We start from the raw sequence: 20779 nt of genomic DNA on the forward strand, positions 1-20779 counted from the left end.
TGTCATTACATTTAAAGTCGATCTGATCTTGATATCAAGATTATCTGTGTCTTTTCTGCTGGTGTCTATGGTGTTCTGTGTGATATGATGATTCCTAATGTAATCAGAAGTACCGAGTCCGATTTCATTCTTTTGTATCAAATATGAACAAACTTTGTATACGGAGTTATTAAACGGATTTGTTCTAATAGATAATGCGTATACCATGGATACCATCATGTCAGCGTTTGCTTTTGACGATATGTAAAGTAACAGGAAGATACTAAAGGGGAGTTGATAAGGTTGGGTAAATAGAGTGTTATATCGTGGTATACCCTAAAGGTGCTTATACGTTTTCTCGAGCATGAAAGAAAATGGGAATATTACCAATACTGGTGACGGAATGCATGTACGTATTACGTCCAGAGCTGATATGTACTATGTACCTCACAACGTTTCATTTCCCCATTATGAAGTACCCACAAGAAAAGATAAGAAAAGAAATACACGTCCACAGTTTTCCAGTTACTGATACACAAGACCATGAACCAGAAGGGTAGTCGAGAAGTGGGACTGACGTGCATACAGCAAGCAACTAGACGTGGAGAATAAGTTGATATGTAGAGAACAAAGGAAGTCTTCTGAATTCTGCTCTCGCTTTCCTCTTTTCAAGTAATAAGTGTAAATGGCATAGCTATTGTGCATTGATCTGATAGAAATGCCCGATGGTTTGATGTGGAATATACACTGTAAATAACTTAACTGTGAGGTAAAGAGGAGAACGGACAGATTGTCTATAATAGACAGCTGCTGGAGAAATGAGGACTGAGTTTCGTATATAAGTAACCGTATCTCTGATGTCGTCCATCTGGCGGAGGGGATGTAAACCAACCAAATAACGATCAACATTTCTTAAAGCACGAGAGAAAAAAAAAAGGATGTCATACGTTGCTTGAGGAATTTTATACAAATTTGTCGTGTCACATTTTTGAGTTTGGTTTGTATTCTTTTTTGTGGCCAGGACTTAGATGCTGAGTTACGATTTTCTCCATAAATTTCTACTGGACTTGATATTCTTAATATTCTTATTGCTAATGACATTTCATTCCTTGTTGATATGATTTCGTGAACATCTGTATGTTATTATGTTTGCCTAATTCTTCACGTTAAGATCGAGGCTGTAATATATATATATATATATATATATATATATATATATATATATATATATATATATATATATATATATATATATATAAGAATTTGTAACTTTGAACATTGTCAGCGTAAGTTGCTTCCATTCTTAGGAATTAGATGAGAAATATATGATTTTTGGTGTGAAAACTTACCTGATTTTTGTACTGTGGACAAGTTTGAAGGTTGTCTGCCATGATACTTCTGTCTTTTTCTCTGGCTATTAGATGTGACGCTCTTAAACTATGGCGCAAAAACTTAGTGAATGTTTTTTATCGAGTTTTTTTAATTTTTTTTTTTGAATGCCTTAAACCCTTTCACCTTTTGAGTAATGTTTGGAATCCTTAATTGATCCTCTGGTAATGGACGATTCTTCGTTTACAGAGATGCAGGATCGCGTGATAGGCAAGAGTACACAGTTATCTCGGGGCCTTGGAACTTTCCCAGACGCATTGGCCCGCCTGGCGCCGGGTAAGTTTGCCTCACCAATTGTCCAATTGACCCCCAGCGCGTGCCGGGCCCAACCACCGTCGCGTTACCAGTATGACGCGTGCGCCTAATTTTGTTCAGAGGGTAGTTAACGACAGTAAGATCATCACTTGTACCGAGTGTGATTATGAGGATGATGAAGTCGTGCTGTCGTTCGGGTCGCTAGTTGTGTTGAGGTAGGGCAAGCAGGGTGACTGACTCGTGTGGCTGGGGGCTGTGGGTGGGTGGGGAGGGGGTTAGATGTCGCCACTGGGAGTAAGGTGATCTGTTTCAACTCCCCCCCCATCCTCCCTCTCTCCCCACAAAGGCCTTCGCTGTCCATCAGAGGTTTAGTCTAGTTTCCTCCGTGACTGCAGCAGCAGCAGGAGCAGCAGCCCGAGGCTCCTTCAGGAGCCCGTAATAGTTTTGAGACACATCTGAAACATAAGTTCGGTCCATTTTAAAAGACTCCCGTACGCTTTGTTGTGGATGGAGACAGTGGGGTCTGATATCCACGAGTTCCTAAAAGTGATTGAAAACGATGATGCTGGTTTGAGAGATGACCACTCTCTTAACAACTGTAAACACCCACATCACTATCTTTATAACTCTTTGTTGTCATAACAAGACCTGGTTATTGTTCTTCATTTGAACGTGAAGCACATCTTGTGTATACCGTACGAAAGATCAAGTGTGTGTGTGTGTGTGTGTGTGTGTGTGTTGTCGTAGTCCAGGTCACCTGGGGGGGAGGTCAAGACTTGAGGCGGTGGTGAGGATGGGAGACCCTGGGGAGGGGATGGACTTGCCTCCAGCCCTGGTGCGTTATAACGACACGACCCTGCTTGTCTCCGAGAACATCTCGCACTACAACCTCAGTAAGTCTCTCTCTCTCTCTCTCTCTCTCTCTCTCTCTCTCTCTCTCTCTCTCTCTCTCTCTTGAAAATTCCCAAGTGGTTTCTCTTTTTTTCTTCTTTCTTGGCTATATTTCAGTTTTGGTTTTCTAAATAAAGGATTTAAATTTACGCCGTTGTAAGGTTATTTTTTTCTCTCTCTCAGGGCAACTGTTGTGGTGCCTGCAGAGTTAAGGCTCGTATGGTCGACCATTTAGACTAGTTATGATCACTACTGGTTCTAGGTAGTTTTGGGATCTGTTTTAGTTATCCATGTCTACGTCTAAGGACTACCAGTTGATGGTATTTTAGCATTCATAAAGATATTTCTGAATTAAATGTTCTCCATTGAATTTTCACCCCATTCCTGAATCATGTTTGGCGTCTCGGGCACACAAAACAGTGCCCATCTTCGGGGCAGGTTACCTTGTAATGGTACAACACACAAGAAAGAATGGGAACACACATGGGATTCGTTCACGTCTTGAAAAAAAACTAGCTGAGGAACACCATTTTCGATGTGATTTATTCAGTAATCGTTAAAGAACTCAACACCATTTTCTGTGTGATTTATTCAGTAACTGTTAAAAACTAGCTGAAGAACACCATTTTCTATGTGATTTATTCAATAATCGTTAAAGAAGTAGTTGAACAACACCATTTTCTGTGTGATTTATTCAGTAACTGTTAAGAGCTAGTTGAACAACACCATTTTCTATGTGATGTATTCAGTAAATGTTAAGAACTAATTGAACAACACCATGTTCTATGTGATTTATACATTAATTGTTACGTACTAGTTTTCATGATGAGTTGCTCTTCACACTTCCGCTGTTGGTGTTCCTCCCTCAGCGGTGGTGGAGCTGTTGGCCCGGGACTTCTACTGTTGTGACACCAACGAGGGCACCTGGACCGCCTTCTTCTGCGTCCTCTTCTCCGCCGTGCTCTTCGCCATCGCCGTCATCAAGTACCTCAGGTGAGGCGCTGTACAGGTGAGGTGTGGTGAGAAGCGTTGCTGGTGATGCGCAAGGGAGGCGCTATACAGGTGAGAAGCGTTGTTGGTGATGCACAGGAGAGGCGCCGTGCGGGTGAGAGGCTGTGTTGCCGTAGCACAGGTGAGGAACGGTGTTGCTGCTGTGCGGGTAAGTGACAGTGAAGGTGGTTCGTATGAGACGCTGTGATGGCACTGTGCAAGTGAGCCGCTGTGCTGATGATGCTGCGGCACAAGTCAGATGCACCACAGACGATAGTATGTAGAATTACAGATTTGTGCAGCGAAACTCAGAGACTCTACCGCAATGTCACTGTACATATGATGCACGAAATGTACGCTGTTACATGGTTGTAGCACCCAGGTGAGACGGCTATGATGTGATCACACACCTCTGCAGTACATTGTACATCACGGATAACTCATTTAACTCACGCTATAGATACAACGAATTCTCTGCTCTCGAGTGTTAAGTGTGAATGTTGCATAGGTAAAGAAATACGTGTTGAAAAACGCTATGCAAGGTGAGTATATCCTCCCGTTTTTTGTTTTTATCTGTAACCCCCTCAGATACGGACAGACTCTCTCATCGAGACCAGGCCTTAGATGAAGTATAGATGAGGGCTAAATAGATTGAGAAATGAGTAGCGAATAAGAAAAAATCATCAGTTCTTAAGGACGTGAGAAATCTGCCTTTTAAAAAGAGTCGTCTTAGCTATTCGGAAAGGCATATAAAGTCAAAGAACTCCAAAGGTTAACGTCGGAGATGAAACATATGACAACGTCCAGTGATAAAGATACTTTGACGGTGATTTCTTATATAAGTTTAACCGCTGGGAACTTGAGGGTAGGCCGTTTTGAAAACTGTTTCTTTCCTTACACTTTCCTTACTCTTTATCCTCTCCCGTCTTTGCCAATAACTATGACCTGGCACATTTTAAATGACAGGTCTTTCACTTCCTCCAAAATTCAGAAAATACTTTTCTTTGTCTCTTCTTTTTCCCTTTGATAAACCTCTATAATTCAATTGAGGTCCGGCCTTGATGTGGATTTTTGTCCGTGATTGGAGCCTCCAACCTTAAAAAAAAAAAAAAAAATCGTAATTAGTTAAGTGGTTGTTAAGTAGGATTAAGTATTCACTGTGATTGTACTGTAAGTAATACGTTAGTAGTACATATTTTGACAAAGCATATTTATTCAGTCATCTTTTTATTTTGTATAGTTGTGTTTTACATTTTGAGTTGATTTACATTCTTCCTGTGCATGACCTGTGCTACCCTTGAGCGCGCCGTGACGTCCCTTGGGTGTGAAGGCCTGGCCTTTGACCTGAGGTCAGGCCGTCATACCTAAGGGTTGTGATGCTGTACTTCATGAACTTACCGACGTGTTTAGGGGGTTTAAGCACTGAATATTTCTTTGACAGTTTTAGTGAAGTGTGGGAGGGTAAGCGTGCCAGCTACCTACCCACTCACTCCCTTCCTTCCTATTTACCCTCTCAGATCACATCCTAATCTACTTCTTTACCTATATATGTGAAATCCATCCTCATACCCATTCCTCCTGTGGAAGTAAATACAGATTTTTTTATCTTATCTTTTTTCTCTACGTCAGGAAGCAGAGCGTGAACCCGAAGGCCATCCGGAAGCAGTGGAAGGACATTAGGAAAGTCATGTACGGTAAGTTACTCTCTTTTCCTCCTGACGAAGGTGTGAGTTTATGACACTTACTGTCTCAGTCTCACCTGACGAAGGTGATGACAGCTACTGCCACCTTCCTGACGAAGGTATGATAATGGCTACTGTCTCAGTCCCTCCTGACGAAGGAGATGACAGGTACTGTAGCCCTTCTGACGAAGGTGTTGTGACATCTACTGTCTCATTCCCTCCTGACGAAGGAGATGACAGCTACTGTAGCCCTTCTGACGGATGTGTTGTGACATCTACTGTTTCAGTCCCTCCTGACGAAGGAGATGACAGCTACTGTAGCCCTTCTGACGAAGGTGATGTGACATCTACTGTCTCAGTCCCTCCTGACGAAGGAGATAACAGCTACTGTAGCCCTTCTGACGAAGGTGATGTGACATCTACTGTCTCAGTCCCTCCTGACGAAGGGGAGGACAGCTACTGTAGCCCTTCTGACGAAGGTGATGTGACATCTACTGTCTCATTCCCTCCTGACGAAGGAGATGACAGCTACTGTAGCCCTTCTGACGAAGGTGATGTGACATCTACTGTCTCAGTCCCTCCTGACGAAGGAGATGACAGCTACTGTAGCCCTTCTGACGAAGGTGATGTGACATCTACTGTCTCATTCCCTCCTGACGAAGGAGATGACAGCTACTGTAGCCCTTCTGACGAAGGTGATGTGACATCTACTGTTTCAGTCCCTCCTGACGAAGGAGATGACAGCTACTGTAGCCCTTCTGACGAAGGTGATGTGACATCTACTGTCTCATTCCCTCCTGACGAAGGAGATGACAGCTACTGTAGCCCTTCTGACGAAGGTGATGTGACATCTACTGTCTCATTCCCTCCTGACGAAGGAGATGACAGCTACTGTAGCCCTTCTGACGAAGGTGATGTGACATCTACTGTCTCATTCCCTCCTGACGAAGGTGATGTGACATCTACTGTCTCAGTCCCTCCTGACGAAGGAGATGACAGCTACTGTAGCCCTTCTGACGAAGGTGATGTGACATCTACTGTCTCATTCCCTCCTGACGAAGGAGATGACAGCTACTGTAGCCCTTCTGACGAAGGTGATGTGACATCTACTGTCTCATTCCCTCCTGACGAAGGAGATGACAGCTACTGTAGCCCTTCTGACGAAGGTGATGTGACATCTACTGTCTCATTCCCTCCTGACGAAGGAGATGACAGCTACTGTAGCCCTTCTGACGAAGGTGATGTGACATCTACTGTCTCATTCCCTCCTGACGAAGGAGATGACAGCTACTGTAGCCCTTCTGACGAAGGTGATGTGACATCTACTGTCTCATTCCCTCCTGACGAAGGAGATGACAGCTACTGTAGCCCTTCTGACGAAGGTGATGTGACATCTACTGTCTCATTCCCTCCTGACGAAGGAGATGACAGCTACTGTAGCCCTTCTGACGAAGGTGATGTGACATCTACTGTCTCATTCCCTCCTGACGAAGGAGATGACAGCTACTGTAGCCCTTCTGACGAAGGTGATGTGACATCTACTGTTTCAGTCCCTCCTGACGAAGGAGATGACAGCTACTGTAGCCCTTCTGACGAAGGTGATGTGACATCTACTGTCTCATTCCCTCCTGACGAAGGAGATGACAGCTACTGTAGCCCTTCTGACGAAGGTGATGTGACATCTACTGTCTCATTCCCTCCTGACGAAGGAGATGACAGCTACTGTAGCCCTTCTGACGAAGGTGATGTGACATCTACTGTCTCATTCCCTCCTGACGAAGGAGATGACAGCTACTGTAGCCCTTCTGACGAAGGTGATGTGACATCTACTGTTTCAGTCCCTCCTGACGAAGGAGATGACAGCTACTGTAGCCCTTCTGACGAAGGTGATGTGACATCTACTGTCTCATTCCCTCCTGACGAAGGAGATGACAGCTACTGTAGCCCTTCTGACGAAGGTGATGTGACATCTACTGTTTCAGTCCCTCCTGACGAAGGAGATGACAGCTACTGTAGCCCTTCTGACGAAGGTGATGTGACATCTACTGTCTCATTCCCTCCTGACGAAGGAGATGACAGCTACTGTAGCCCTTCTGACGAAGGTGATGTGACATCTACTGTCTCATTCCCTCCTGACGAAGGAGATGACAGCTACTGTAGCCCTTCTGACGAAGGTGATGTGACATCTACTGTCTCATTCCCTCCTGACGAAGGAGATGACAGCTACTGTAGCCCTTCTGACGAAGGTGATGTGACATCTACTGTTTCAGTCCCTCCTGACGAAGGAGATGACAGCTACTGTAGCCCTTCTGACGAAGGTGATGTGACATCTACTGTTTCAGTCCCTCCTGACGAAGGAGATGACAGCTACTGTAGCCCTTCTGACGAAGGTGATGTGACATCTACTGTCTCATTCCCTCCTGACGAAGGAGATGACAGCTACTGTAGCCCTTCTGACGAAGGTGATGTGACATCTACTGTCTCATTCCCTCCTGACGAAGGAGATGACAGCTACTGTAGCCCTTCTGACGAAGGTGATGTGACATCTACTGTCTCAGTCCCTCCTGACGAAGGAGATGACAGCTACTGTAGCCCTTCTGACGAAGGTGATGTGACATCTACTGTCTCATTCCCTCCTGACGAAGGAGATGACAGCTACTGTAGCCCTTCTGACGAAGGTGATGTGACATCTACTGTTTCAGTCCCTCCTGACGAAGGAGATGACAGCTACTGTAGCCCTTCTGACGAAGGTGATGTGACATCTACTGTCTCATTCCCTCCTGACGAAGGAGATGACAGCTACTGTAGCCCTTCTGACGAAGGTGATGTGACATCTACTGTTTCAGTCCCTCCTGACGAAGGAGATGACAGCTACTGTAGCCCTTCTGACGAAGGTGATGTGACATCTACTGTCTCATTCCCTCCTGACGAAGGAGATGACAGCTACTGTAGCCCTTCTGACGAAGGTGATGTGACATCTACTGTCTCATTCCCTCCTGACGAAGGAGATGACAGCTACTGTAGCCCTTCTGACGAAGGTGATGTGACATCTACTGTCTCATTCCCTCCTGACGAAGGAGATGACAGCTACTGTAGCCCTTCTGACGAAGGTGATGTGACATCTACTGTCTCATTCCCTCCTGACGAAGGAGATGACAGCTACTGTAGCCCTTCTGACGAAGGTGATGTGACATCTACTGTCTCATTCCCTCCTGACGAAGGAGATGACAGCTACTGTAGCCCTTCTGACGAAGGTGATGTGACATCTACTGTCTCATTCCCTCCTGACGAAGGAGATGACAGCTACTGTAGCCCTTCTGACGAAGGTGATGTGACATCTACTGTTTCAGTCCCTCCTGACGAAGGAGATGACAGCTACTGTAGCCCTTCTGACGAAGGTGATGTGACATCTACTGTCTCATTCCCTCCTGACGAAGGAGATGACAGCTACTGTAGCCCTTCTGACGAAGGTGATGTGACATCTACTGTCTCATTCCCTCCTGACGAAGGAGATGACAGCTACTGTAGCCCTTCTGACGAAGGTGATGTGACATCTACTGTCTCATTCCCTCCTGACGAAGGAGATGACAGCTACTGTAGCCCTTCTGACGAAGGTGATGTGACATCTACTGTCTCATTCCCTCCTGACGAAGGAGATGACAGCTACTGTAGCCCTTCTGACGAAGGTGATGTGACATCTACTGTCTCAGTCCCTCCTGACGAAGGAGATGACAGCTACTGTAGCCCTTCTGACGAAGGTGATGTGACATCTACTGTCTCATTCCCTCCTGACGAAGGAGATGACAGCTACTGTAGCCCTTCTGACGAAGGTGATGTGACATCTACTGTTTCAGTCCCTCCTGACGAAGGAGATGACAGCTACTGTAGCCCTTCTGACGAAGGTGATGTGACATCTACTGTCTCATTCCCTCCTGACGAAGGAGATGACAGCTACTGTAGCCCTTCTGACGAAGGTGATGTGACATCTACTGTCTCAGTCCCTCCTGACGAAGGAGATGACAGCTACTGTAGCCCTTCTGACGAAGGTGATGTGACATCTACTGTCTCAGTCCCTCCTGACGAAGGAGATGACAGCTACTGTAGCCCTTCTGACGAAGGTGATGTGACATCTACTGTCTCATTCCCTCCTGACGAAGGAGATGACAGCTACTGTAGCCCTTCTGACGAAGGTGATGTGACATCTACTGTCTCATTCCCTCCTGACGAAGGAGATGACAGCTACTGTAGCCCTTCTGACGAAGGTGATGTGACATCTACTGTTTCAGTCCCTCCTGACGAAGGAGATGACAGCTACTGTAGCCCTTCTGACGAAGGTGATGTGACATCTACTGTCTCATTCCCTCCTGACGAAGGAGATGACAGCTACTGTAGCCCTTCTGACGAAGGTGATGTGACATCTACTGTTTCAGTCCCTCCTGACGAAGGAGATGACAGCTACTGTAGCCCTTCTGACGAAGGTGATGTGACATCTACTGTCTCATTCCCTCCTGTAAGAGCGGCGGATGCCGCGGTGGCTTAAGGCAACAAATGCCCAGTTTTCTTTTTTCCTCCATCCATCATCCCCAGATTATCGCCGGACGCTAGCCAGTTCGTAATTCAGCGAGTGTTGTGGTTTTGGAAATAGCTGTGGCTGTGGTCATAGGGCGATGAGGTGATGGAAGCTACCGGTGGTGAGTGGTGGGTGATGGTGGGGGTGGACGTGCAAAAATGCTCTCAACGCGTCCACTCGGTCTGTCTATCTTGCTGAACGGACGTTAGATACGTCCGGTGGTAGACTTGGGGTGTCTGTCTGTTGTCTGGCGGAGCTTCGTGGCACACCCATCTCGGCTCAGGTGCGTCACATTGTACGACATCGTTAGTGTCGTTAAGCCCCGGACACACGGGCAGAATTCGCTTATCTACCTTTTCTTTTTTTTCTCTAGGCCAGCAAACATTCCCATTGCATAACGTTAACTTGAAGACGCGCGTCCGTGAATCCTCTTGTTCGTATTGATTGCTCGTCATGTGCTGGTTTCATCCTGGTCTCCGGGAAATCTGTTATTTTACAATACCGGGTTTAGGGAACAGCTTCGGATGTATCATCACTAAACTGTGTTGGCAGCAAAGACATTCTCTCTTGTTATGTCTGTTGTTGTTGTTGTCGGTGCTTCTCCAAAGGTATTGTTTTAACTCGAGGGGTCTCATGGTTCCCAGAGCAAAAGAAAATGAACAAAGTAAAGTGAACACACACACACACACACACACACACACACACACACACACACACACACACATATATCTTTCTTTCATACTATTCGCCATTTCCCGCCTCAGCGAGGTAGCGTTGAGAACAGAGGACTGGGCCTCTGAGGAAACATCCTCACCTGGCCCCCTTCTCTGTTCCTTCCTTTGGAAAATTAAAAAAAAAAAAAATGAGAGGGGAAGATTTCCAGCCCCCCGCTCTCTTCCCTTTTAGTCGCCTTCTACGACACGCAGGGAATACGTGGGAAGTATTCTTTCTCCCCTATCCCAAGGGATAGTATATATATATATATATATATATATATATATATATATATATATATATATATATATATATATATATATATGAGAGACATCTCACCCACTGATATAGTCCTTCCCTCATCAAAAACCTCATCCTGTCTTAGAGTTGGGCACAAGAGGAATACTGTGTAAGTAAAAGTTCCCCAAGTAAACCCATCTCATTCCAGCCGACACAATTTTCCAGTAATTTTCCCGCTACGGCCATGTAACGGCTTAACTCTAAGCCCACCACCGTGCGTTACCCCCTGCTGGAATAAGCAGTGTGGCTCCGGTTTTCTATGCCAGGCTGTCCAGCGAGAAATAAGATCACTAATCGCATTTTGTGGAGGTGTGTGTGTGTGTGTGTTTGCTTGCGCGCGAGCCATTCAGCAGAAGCGAAAAGTGGAAAAATGCTGGTACCTGAAACGTTTTCTATTCATATCGCATACTTTGTCTCCCTTTGAGGCTTTATCCACGACTGGGCGACCTATAAGAACGACGGCAGGGCCTCCGGGGCACGACGGTACGATCCTGAGCACGACAGTACGATCCTTGAGCACGACGGTACGATCCTTGAGTACGACGGTACGATCCTTGAGCACGACGGTACGATCCTTGAGCACGACGGTGTCTTAGACGTGATGTCCTGACCCTTGATCTGAAGGTCGTGTCAAAGGCCATGCCGTTGCACCCAAGGGGTCGTACCGCCGTGCCTCAAGGTCGTACCGCCGTGTTCCAGGGTCTTGCCAGTGTGCTCAAGATTTTAATAGAATCCCATTCAATACTGAGGTGGTGGTGGTGGTGGGGGGGGGATGTATGTGCGTGCGTGTGTGTGTGTGTGTCATGACTCAGCTGGCAGAGCAACAGGTCCCCCGCCACACCCCCGCTGTATGATAACTTCCAGGGTGGGGGAGGAGTTTAAGACCGACTCGCCGCTGCCGGAGACACGATAAATATTTCATTTGTCGAAAAATAAAAACGGGTTTCTCTTATATGAGATTTCGGCTTTTTTGATATTGTTGCACTTTTGAAATGTCATGATTTTAATCAGTTTCCGGACTTTTAATCACGAATATTAGTTGTGCCCTGATACGGACGGGTTTGTTTATCTTAACAGTAAAGCAGTTTTTCGTGTGTGTGTGTGTGTGTGTGTGTGTGTGTGTTATTCGAAACGTTGAATATTAATCCATCATTTATATTATTCATTCACCACGGCGCAAGATTTAACAAGTTTTCTCAGTTGATTTTTCCTGTGGAGGCTTCCTCAGCTAACGCAACCTGGCCTAGGTTACATTACGTTAGATAGCGTCAGGTTAGGAGGCAGTTGGTGAGTGGTAAAGCACCCATAACGCGATCGAGCCGCGTGGAACTGCTATATTTCTAATAGTCTTCATTGTAAGAGACGAGTACCCGGCCTCGTTGAATTTCCGTAAAATGCTGTCGACGACTTTATCTTTACTTGGTAGAGAGAGAGAGAGAGAGAGAGAGAGAGAGAGAGAGAGAGAGAGAGAGAGAGAGAGAGAGAGAGAGATGGGGGGGGGGGGACTCTTGGCTATAGTTTATTAGAAAAGTGGGTTTTGTTTTGATGATTGAGCGAGCGCCAGGTAAGGTGCAATCTTTGTGATCACACAAAGTCACGGTATTGCGTTAGGTCGCCACGCTATCATTGATGTCTTTGTTCTCCCGCCGTCAGCGACGTGATCATGCTGAGGTCACATGATACAGTATCTCTTATCACACTGGCGACGTCAGTAATCACTTGATGGCCTTAAAGGTCATCACCGTGTGGCTTTGCCGTGGCGTCCTGGACACTGTCCTGAGTCAAGCCGCCAAGCCCGACCGTTACAACCCCCTCACCCCTCCTCCTCCTCCTCCTCCTCACACCCGCCACCATCACGACGACCCACTTTCGGACGCCACTCCCTCCTTGAACCCAGCACCTCAGGAGAACACAGGAAGGGCTTACGCGCATACTGTAGCGGAGAAAGGAGAGGGGGGGATGGGGTGATCCTTGCAGTGTGTCTCGTGCGGCGGAGTGGTTAGATGAGGTCTTGTTACCGCTTAACCTCAGGGAATTCCCCTGTCTATCGGTTGACACGCCATTCCCTAGTGATAGTGTGACCTCATGCACATCTTACCGTCACCCACACCTGTGGGTACGACCAGCTCCCTCCCCCACAACCCTCCACCACTGGTACCTCGGTGCCACCCGAGGAAGGCACTGGGGGGAAGTCCCCATTCTCTCCCTACTCTCACTCCCCCACCCGCCTCTCCTCTCTCTGTCCCTCCCCAGAGCTCACCACGCAGGACAGCTCTCACCTGTTTGCATCGCTCCTCCTCCTCCTCCTCTTCTCCTCCCCGACCTCCCTCGCTGAGGCCGCCGCCGCCGCCGCCGCCAGCAGCAGCAGCATCACCACCAGCCGCCCTCAGTTGCCTGATACACCCGGCGTCGTCGCCTCCTCCACACACACACTCTCTCTCCTTCCTCACCACCACTTACCGCCTCCACCACCCTCTCCCACCAAACACCAACACTTTCACGATCTCCACACGCCACAAGACATCTTGGTCTCCTCCACTCGCCAACACCTGGTTGAATCCTTCAAGATTCTGAAACCCCCTCGTGATTCCTGCCCCACAGTTAGTGTCTCCGTACCGCCAGTGATGATGGTGCTTTCAAAGTGACCGTGTGGTAGGTTCGACCTGTCTCTCCCTCAAGTGTTCAAAATCAATATCAAAAAGTGAGTGTTTGGAGAGGGCAAACAACACCTTACGGGCGAGATTGCAAGTTTCGGTGGAATTTTTTTTAAGGGACGTTCTGATCCAGTCGGACACCAAGTGGATGGAGGGAGAACACGTGAGGCGGGGTCGCTCCTCTCACTGAACCTTGCGAGTGTCGTGGCTCGTTCACCACCATCGTCGTAACTCGCCACCACACGAGTTTGTAACTCACTCCCCACTTCATGAGTGTTTTGACTCGTCACCATCGTCGTAACTCGCCACCATAGAGATGTTGTACCTCGCCGCCATCGTCGTAGCTCGCCACCACGCGAGTGTTGTACAGTAACTCATGGTCGTAACTTGTCACCATAAAGATGTACCTCACTTGCCACAATTGCCGTAACTGGCCATCATGCGAGTGTTCTGCAGTAGCTCACTAGTCACCATTGTCGCAACTCGCCGCCACATAAGTGACGTAACTCGCCATCATGCGAGTGACGAAACTCGCCGGTATCGTCGTAACTCGCCGATATTGTCGTAATGCCAGCATACGAGTGTTCTAACTCATTGACGCTCGTTCTCGTATCCTGTCCTGTCCGAGCGTCGTCATTCACGTACATACGAGAGTTGTAATGGTACCTTCCGATTGTCGTAAGTCCACCATTTTCGTAACTCGCCACTAGTAACGTCCCACCTTCGTTATAACTCACCATCATTATCGTAACCATCTGTCATCGTATCTTGCCACAATCGTCGTTCGTAACTTGACACCATAAGTGTAGTGCGTCGCCGTCATCGTCGTAACTTTACACCGTGTGTCGTAGGTCGCCATCATCGTCATAACTTAGCACCGGAAGTCGCTACCATCGTCGCAACTTGGCGCCATAAAAGTGTCTTAAGGTGCCAACATCCTCGTAGGTCTCCATCATCGTCATAATTTTGCACCATAAGTGTCGCAACTCGGCGCAGTCGTCGTAACTAGGCGTTATAAAAGTGCCGTAAGTCGCCACCATCGTCGTAACGTGGTACCATAAAGGTGTCGTGAGTCGCTACTCCCATTACAACGACACCATAAAGGAGTCGTAAGTCGCCAGTATCGTCGTAACCTTCGTCCCCACAAATGCGTCGTTCGTCGGCCCCCATCCACCTCCCCTGCACTTGCAATACGACTCCCCATTATACTATATCCAACGGTGACCCCCCCCCCCCCACATACTGCCACACCTGCACTCACCGCCCACCACATATACCCCCAACACTAACCCCAGGCTCACATTTGTCCTCCCACGCCATCCACTCACCCTGCTCCACGTCTTGAACCGCCACACCCCACTCGACCTGCTCCGTGTCTCGAACCGAAACACCCCACTCGACCTGCACTGTGTCTCGAACCGCCACACCCCACTCGACCTGCACTGTGTCTCGAACCGCCACACCCCACTCGACCTGCTCTGTGTCTCGACCCGCCACACCCCACTCGACCTGCATCACTTCACCACCCCCACCTTACTCTGTGGAGGAACCAATGAACATGGGAGTCGTGCTTCGAAGGGTGGTCACTCCTTGAACTCCCAAATGAATCAGAACCTGTGTTGCTCCACACACACACACACACACACACACACACACGAAGAGAACAAAGACAAAACAAAATATAAATGGACAAGAAAATAACAAAGAAAAAATAAGGATAGAAGTGTGGGATGAATGAAACCTTTGGACAGCCAATCATCTGAAGTGTTTTAAGTTTCCAGGACCAACACTTGGATTCAGCCGCGGGGTACAGATGAAAACGCTTCGAAACGCCTTGCATTAAGATGTGTTCAGCGTCCTCTGCACCGGGAAGAAAAGGCGAACAAGACGCACGAACTGAATTGTGACCTGTCACTCCGACTGAGTGGTAAAGAAAAAAATATATATTACTATATACGTTGGTGGATCTGTAGCTGTGGGGAAACCTCAGCGGCCAAACATTGAAACCCAGGATTAATGATGGTTTTGGTGTGACACTTGACAGCCACTGATACTGTGGTCAAACGTGATGTTATTAAAGAGTTTCTTTACGTGCAACCTTGGCTGACTCTGATACTGGGTAACGTGTGTGTGTTCGAGTGTGTGCGTGTGTGCCGCGGAAGACTGGCTCATGGTTGGTGGACGCCAACCTCAGCTTCCAGGTCTAGCTGGCTGTTGGCTTCATACCTCCACATTGTGTCCAAGTCTGGCTTGGCCTGCCTACAACACCCGGCCACGAACTCTTCCTCACACGCTCATCCTTCCTCATAGCCATTACCTCTGTAAGGCCGTGTCTTTGCTGTGATGTCGTGTCTCTGTGTCCCATAAATAATAGCATTTCCTAAATAAAAATTTCCCATCAAAATTGTCTAAATTTTATGTTAAACCATCGCGGATTCCCACCACGCCCTAAACTACAGACAGTTAAAACATATTCAACTAAAAAAAAATAAAACAATGCATGCGTAGGCTAGGTATTTTATTTCCTGGCCTGGAAGAATAATTAAGACGCATTTAACACACGAGCGGTATCATGGTAAACAAACCGCAGCTCACAAAACATTAAATCTGGCCAGTGGCACACCACCATTATGACCACGTAACACAAAGAAGGTCTCACTACAATGGCTAATATCGTCTCCACGAGGCGGACAACGCACTCGCTTCCTGCTGTCTCTACACATTCTTGTCTGATCTTTTAGATTCCTCCTTTCCAACATTTTCCTTCCATACTAGTTTGTCTCGTGGGACAGGTTGTTTTACCTCTGACTTAATAACCCATTGGCCAGATTACAAGATGAGAAATACAATGAAATTCCTTTGAAAAAAGTCACTTAGACTGGTGTTTTTAACTTTAAATCTAAAGATCTAAAGATATGATTAACTAGGTAAACAAATATGATTAAAGTATGAACGGATGGTGCAGTACGTTTTTAAGAATGTTTAGTATTATCAAATATTTCTGAACATATTTTTTTAACTTTTCTTGTCCGTGTGTGTATTTATAGCAAGGTAATTGTGTTCAGAAGTGAAAAGACACAAGTCAATTTGAGTGTAAGTTTGAATAGACGTAACTTGCAGAAAGTGGGGTTTTCTAGATACCTGGGAGTGGATATAGCAACGAATAGAACCATTTGAGTATACGTAAAGTGAGCCATAGGGTAGATGTGGGGACAGAGGTCTTGGACGCATCGAGGAATGTGGGGGAAAGAGAGGGTCTGTTAGATGGTATAGTAGTCCCGACGGTTCTCTGTGGATGCAGGGGGTGGGCCTTACACAAAAACATTGTAAAGAACAGGGTGAATGTTATGGAAATAACGTGTTTTAGGACAATGTAGTGTAAGGAAGGGTGATCGAATAAGACGTGATCGGGTAAGAAAGAGAGAGGTGTGGTTGTTAAAGCAGTACGTATGAGAGAGCTGAAGAAGATGTGCTGAATTGGTTTGGACGTATGGAGAAGATGAGTGAGGAGAAGATGACTAAGAGGATGTACATATCAGAAGTAGATGGAACAAAGAAAAGGGGGAAGGGGTAAAACCAATGAGAAAGTGGAAGGATGAAGTGAATGATCCTTTGGAGGCTCGGGACCTGAACATTTAGGAGGGTGCTAGGCGTTGAAGGGATAGGCCGAATTGGAGCGATGTGGTATACAGGAGACGACGTGCTGTCACAGGAGGATTACCCAGGGAATATGAAGCAGTCGGTGGAAACCGTGGGAAGGTGTGTGGGTGTGTGGATGAGGGTTTCTGTTTGTGTTGCATTACACGTGGCAGCTAGAGAGTGGATGTTGCTGGCGCTACTTCGCTAACGCGGCAAGTGGCTATTATATATGTATATGTATATACATATATATATATATATATATATATATATATATATGTGTGTGTGTGTGTGTGTGTGTGTATGTGTGTGTGTGTATGTATGCGTGTGTGTGTGTGTATGTGTGTGTGTGTATGTGTGTGTGTGTGTGTGTGTGGTCATTCCATAATTGTTATCAGAAGAGTCGATAATCACTTAATAATTACCTGCAGAGGAGATTAACCTTAACAAGTTTGATTTGATAATTACCCCCTAGAGGTGATTAACCCTAATGGTAAGAGGCAAGCCCCACTCACACAAACGGTACTTAACACGAAAGTGAATGTGACCGGCTGTGATGGTGAGCAGGGAAATGTAAGAGAGAGAGAGAGAGAGAGAGAGAGAGAGAGAGATGCAAAAAAGAATGGATTAATACTGTGTGTAATCAACGTGGGAATACATCAAAAGCCTTTGTAATAATGAAGGCAGTCGTTAGTGTTGTCGCAAGATCACATAGCCAGTAATAACCACCATGACGTCCGGCCGAAGGTGCATGCTTAACGAGCGACAGGCAGCGAAGCGGTAGTTCAGGACCGTAAACCGTTTCGATATTAGCAGGCAATGATAAATCATGATCAGGGAAACAGTTTGTAAACCGTTGGGAAGCAGTTAAGAGATTAGTGGACGAGCACACCAGTGAACAAGTCACGGAAACTGTTCAATGTTGAGAAGAATAATGTGATGTTAATCTGAAAATGAATCTGTTACGTTAAATAGTAAGTCATTTGATATTGTCTCGTTAAACTTGTTTAATGATATCTGCAGCTTGCACGTTACAAAGGCGAATAGAAACCAGTATATATATATATATATATATATATATATATATATATATATATATATATATATATATATATATATATATATATATACAACTTGGATAATTTATTGGAGTTAGCCTCAGATATTGATAATGATTATTTGAAAGTAATTAGATAAAATACACATGACAGTTGAGTACACATGCGCATGACAGCTAATGGTTGTGGTCGAATGCGTCATGTCTTGCGTCTGTTCGTGGCGCTACCTCGCTAACGCGAGAAAGAGCGAATGACCAGAAAGAAAAAAAAGGGTAACAGCAGTGGAGTTGGTAGTTAGAATGTGACATAACGAATGGAGGTGAAAGAACTGACTAGAATTAGAATTTAATTTGTAGGTTTTTGTTAGAAGTTGCATCAAAATGTTCATCAGTTTATGAACAAATATTTTTTTTTCGCGTTACGAGCCACTGACACGGGAATGTTCGTTATGAACAAAATGCATCAGAATGTTGTTTACCTTATAAATAAGTTGCTTAAAAAATGTTCCAGTAATAAACGCTGGATAAAGTGTTTATATAAAAAAAAAGATCTATAACCAGGTTACGTAGAAATATTCGGTATGAACATTTTGAAATGTTGCTCAGTTCATGAACAAATATCAAAATGTTCGCCAGCCATGAAAACATTGCGTCAAAATATTTAGGTTATCAACAAATTGGATCAGAATGTTCACCATCTTATGAACACCCGTAGATCAGAATGCCAACCGAATTATGAACAAGCTACGGCAAATTGGATCAAAATGTTCACCGATTTTTGGTGAAGTCAAGGTCAAAAAGTTCATATTATGAACAAAGTTGGGTTAAAGTAGTTTAAAGACAGGTCAAGTTTGAATACTACAGGCTCACGTCATGTAGATATACGTGAAATGTAGATGTATTTGAACAAGTTAGAGTAAAGTATATTTCAAGTTGCGGTCAAGTTTGAGAACTGTATGTCTACATATGTAGGTATATGTGAAGTGATTGTGTAAAACTGCCAACTTAAGTGGAACAAAAACTGAACAAGTTACACCAATGAAATGTTGAAGGATTGAATAATTCACTCGAACAGAATCACTCAGTTTTTCATAAAAGATGAAAAATATGCATTGTTGAAAAAAAAAAGAAAATATCAAAGAAAACGCGAATAACAAATGAAATAAAATATTTTTTACCAAAGAAAACGTGAATGATGTCAATCCAATAGAAGCAATATTCTTTAGATTTCTGTTATTTTTCAGAAATAGTCTTTCATGATATATGAAATGCTGTTTTAACACACACACACACACACACACACACACACACACACATATATATATATATATATATATATATATATATATATATATATATATATATATATATATATATATATATTCATTAGTAAACTGTAAACTTACGGAAATTTAACATTAAACGGAATTATTTAAAGTTAGCATATAAATCCGAAACTCTTTATTTATCACATAATGTTGATAATGTGGGTGGAGAACAAGAGTGGAAATTCAATTAACCATTTTAATTAATCACGAAGGCTGAGTCTTTTGATGTAAGTGAGGCCAGATGCTCGCCCCCTCCCATCAATAAGCAAAGGATAATTAACCCCCTCCCTCTTTTTTTCCCCCTCTCATTAGCTCAGATGATCACATCCTTCTCATTACATGAGAGTAGAAGTCACAGGAGAATGTTCGTTATTCAGTTATTCAGTTTTTGGTTCAGAAAACTCCTATTGTCTTACCAGATCCGCTGAGATGTTTGCATTCACAACCTATGCCAAGGTGGCCGCCCCTTCTGGTACGAGACGTTATACTTTTCATGGAACAGGTTTATGTTTACATTATTTTTGCAAGTCTAACGACCTCGTTGATCTTCCGTAATAGCATTATTTATCATATCTCTTGTTCCAAGCGTTGACGGTACATTACATTCTCGAGTATAATGCTCAGATGTAAACCCTCGACCGACCTACTTCTGCCACAGAACACGTCTTGCATATTTTATCATCGTCCTTGCAACGTATTCCATGTTCTCACCCTGCTTATCTGTCCATCTGCTCACCCCGCTTATCTGTCCATGTTCTCACTCCGCTTATCTGTCCATGTGCTCATCCAACCATTGTGATATCCTTCCGCACATTTTTTCCGTATGTACACACGGTAAAAAAAGTACCTTAACACTCTTTGTGTGAAACAATATGACACTTCGGACGAAGGACTTTGAGAAATGCCTGTTCGTCTGGCCTCTTATTGGTAGCCTTGCTTGCGTGATACTGTAATGTATCGATTTTCAGTGAGATATCCTGTCAATTTCCTTTCCATATTATATATTGATTTCATATAAAGTCGGGCCACCATAATCATTGGGAAATTTGTCGCACATTTACGCTTTCCAGCCCTATACCGGGATGACACGAGCCGTATTGATCATTTCAAAATTCATCGGATCCATCAGGGAAGATGTATTTACCGCCGCCGTGTGTGCCAGCGAACGATATCCTGCATATTTCTGTACGTTCCATCACGTCACTCTCCACTCCTCACGTCTTACTGAATACCATCTCTTTTCTGTACGTTTCATCACGTCACTCTTCACTCCTCACGTCTTATTGAATACCATCTCTTTTCTGTAGCGCCGTCACTCAAGATTTCCCGTT

At 45.1% G+C, this 20779-nt stretch overlaps 1 protein-coding gene across 4 annotated transcripts in view; it reads left to right on the top strand.

The window, feature by feature from the left end:
• Window positions 1–2039: 2039 nt before the first annotated feature.
• Window positions 2040–20779, top strand: part of Ptp36E (protein tyrosine phosphatase 36E) — a 216881-nt gene continuing 198141 nt past the window's right edge. For 2 of the 4 annotated variants that reach the window (XM_071689578.1, XM_071689549.1), the window contains exons 1-3: window positions 2042–2516; window positions 3384–3507; window positions 5134–5198. In XM_071689578.1, the coding sequence (XP_071545679.1) occupies window positions 2417–2516; window positions 3384–3507; window positions 5134–5198 (289 nt within the window). In that variant the 5' untranslated portion in view covers window positions 2042–2416. Of the gene's footprint in view, window positions 2517–3383; window positions 3508–5133; window positions 5199–20779 lie in introns of all 4 variants that reach the window. The other 2 variants (XM_071689540.1, XM_071689585.1) reach the window with 2 other exon arrangements.

The sequence above is a fragment of the Panulirus ornatus genome, chromosome 3, assembly GCF_036320965.1.
Source record: "Panulirus ornatus isolate Po-2019 chromosome 3, ASM3632096v1, whole genome shotgun sequence".
Classification (NCBI taxonomy): Eukaryota; Metazoa; Arthropoda; class Malacostraca; order Decapoda; family Palinuridae; genus Panulirus; species Panulirus ornatus.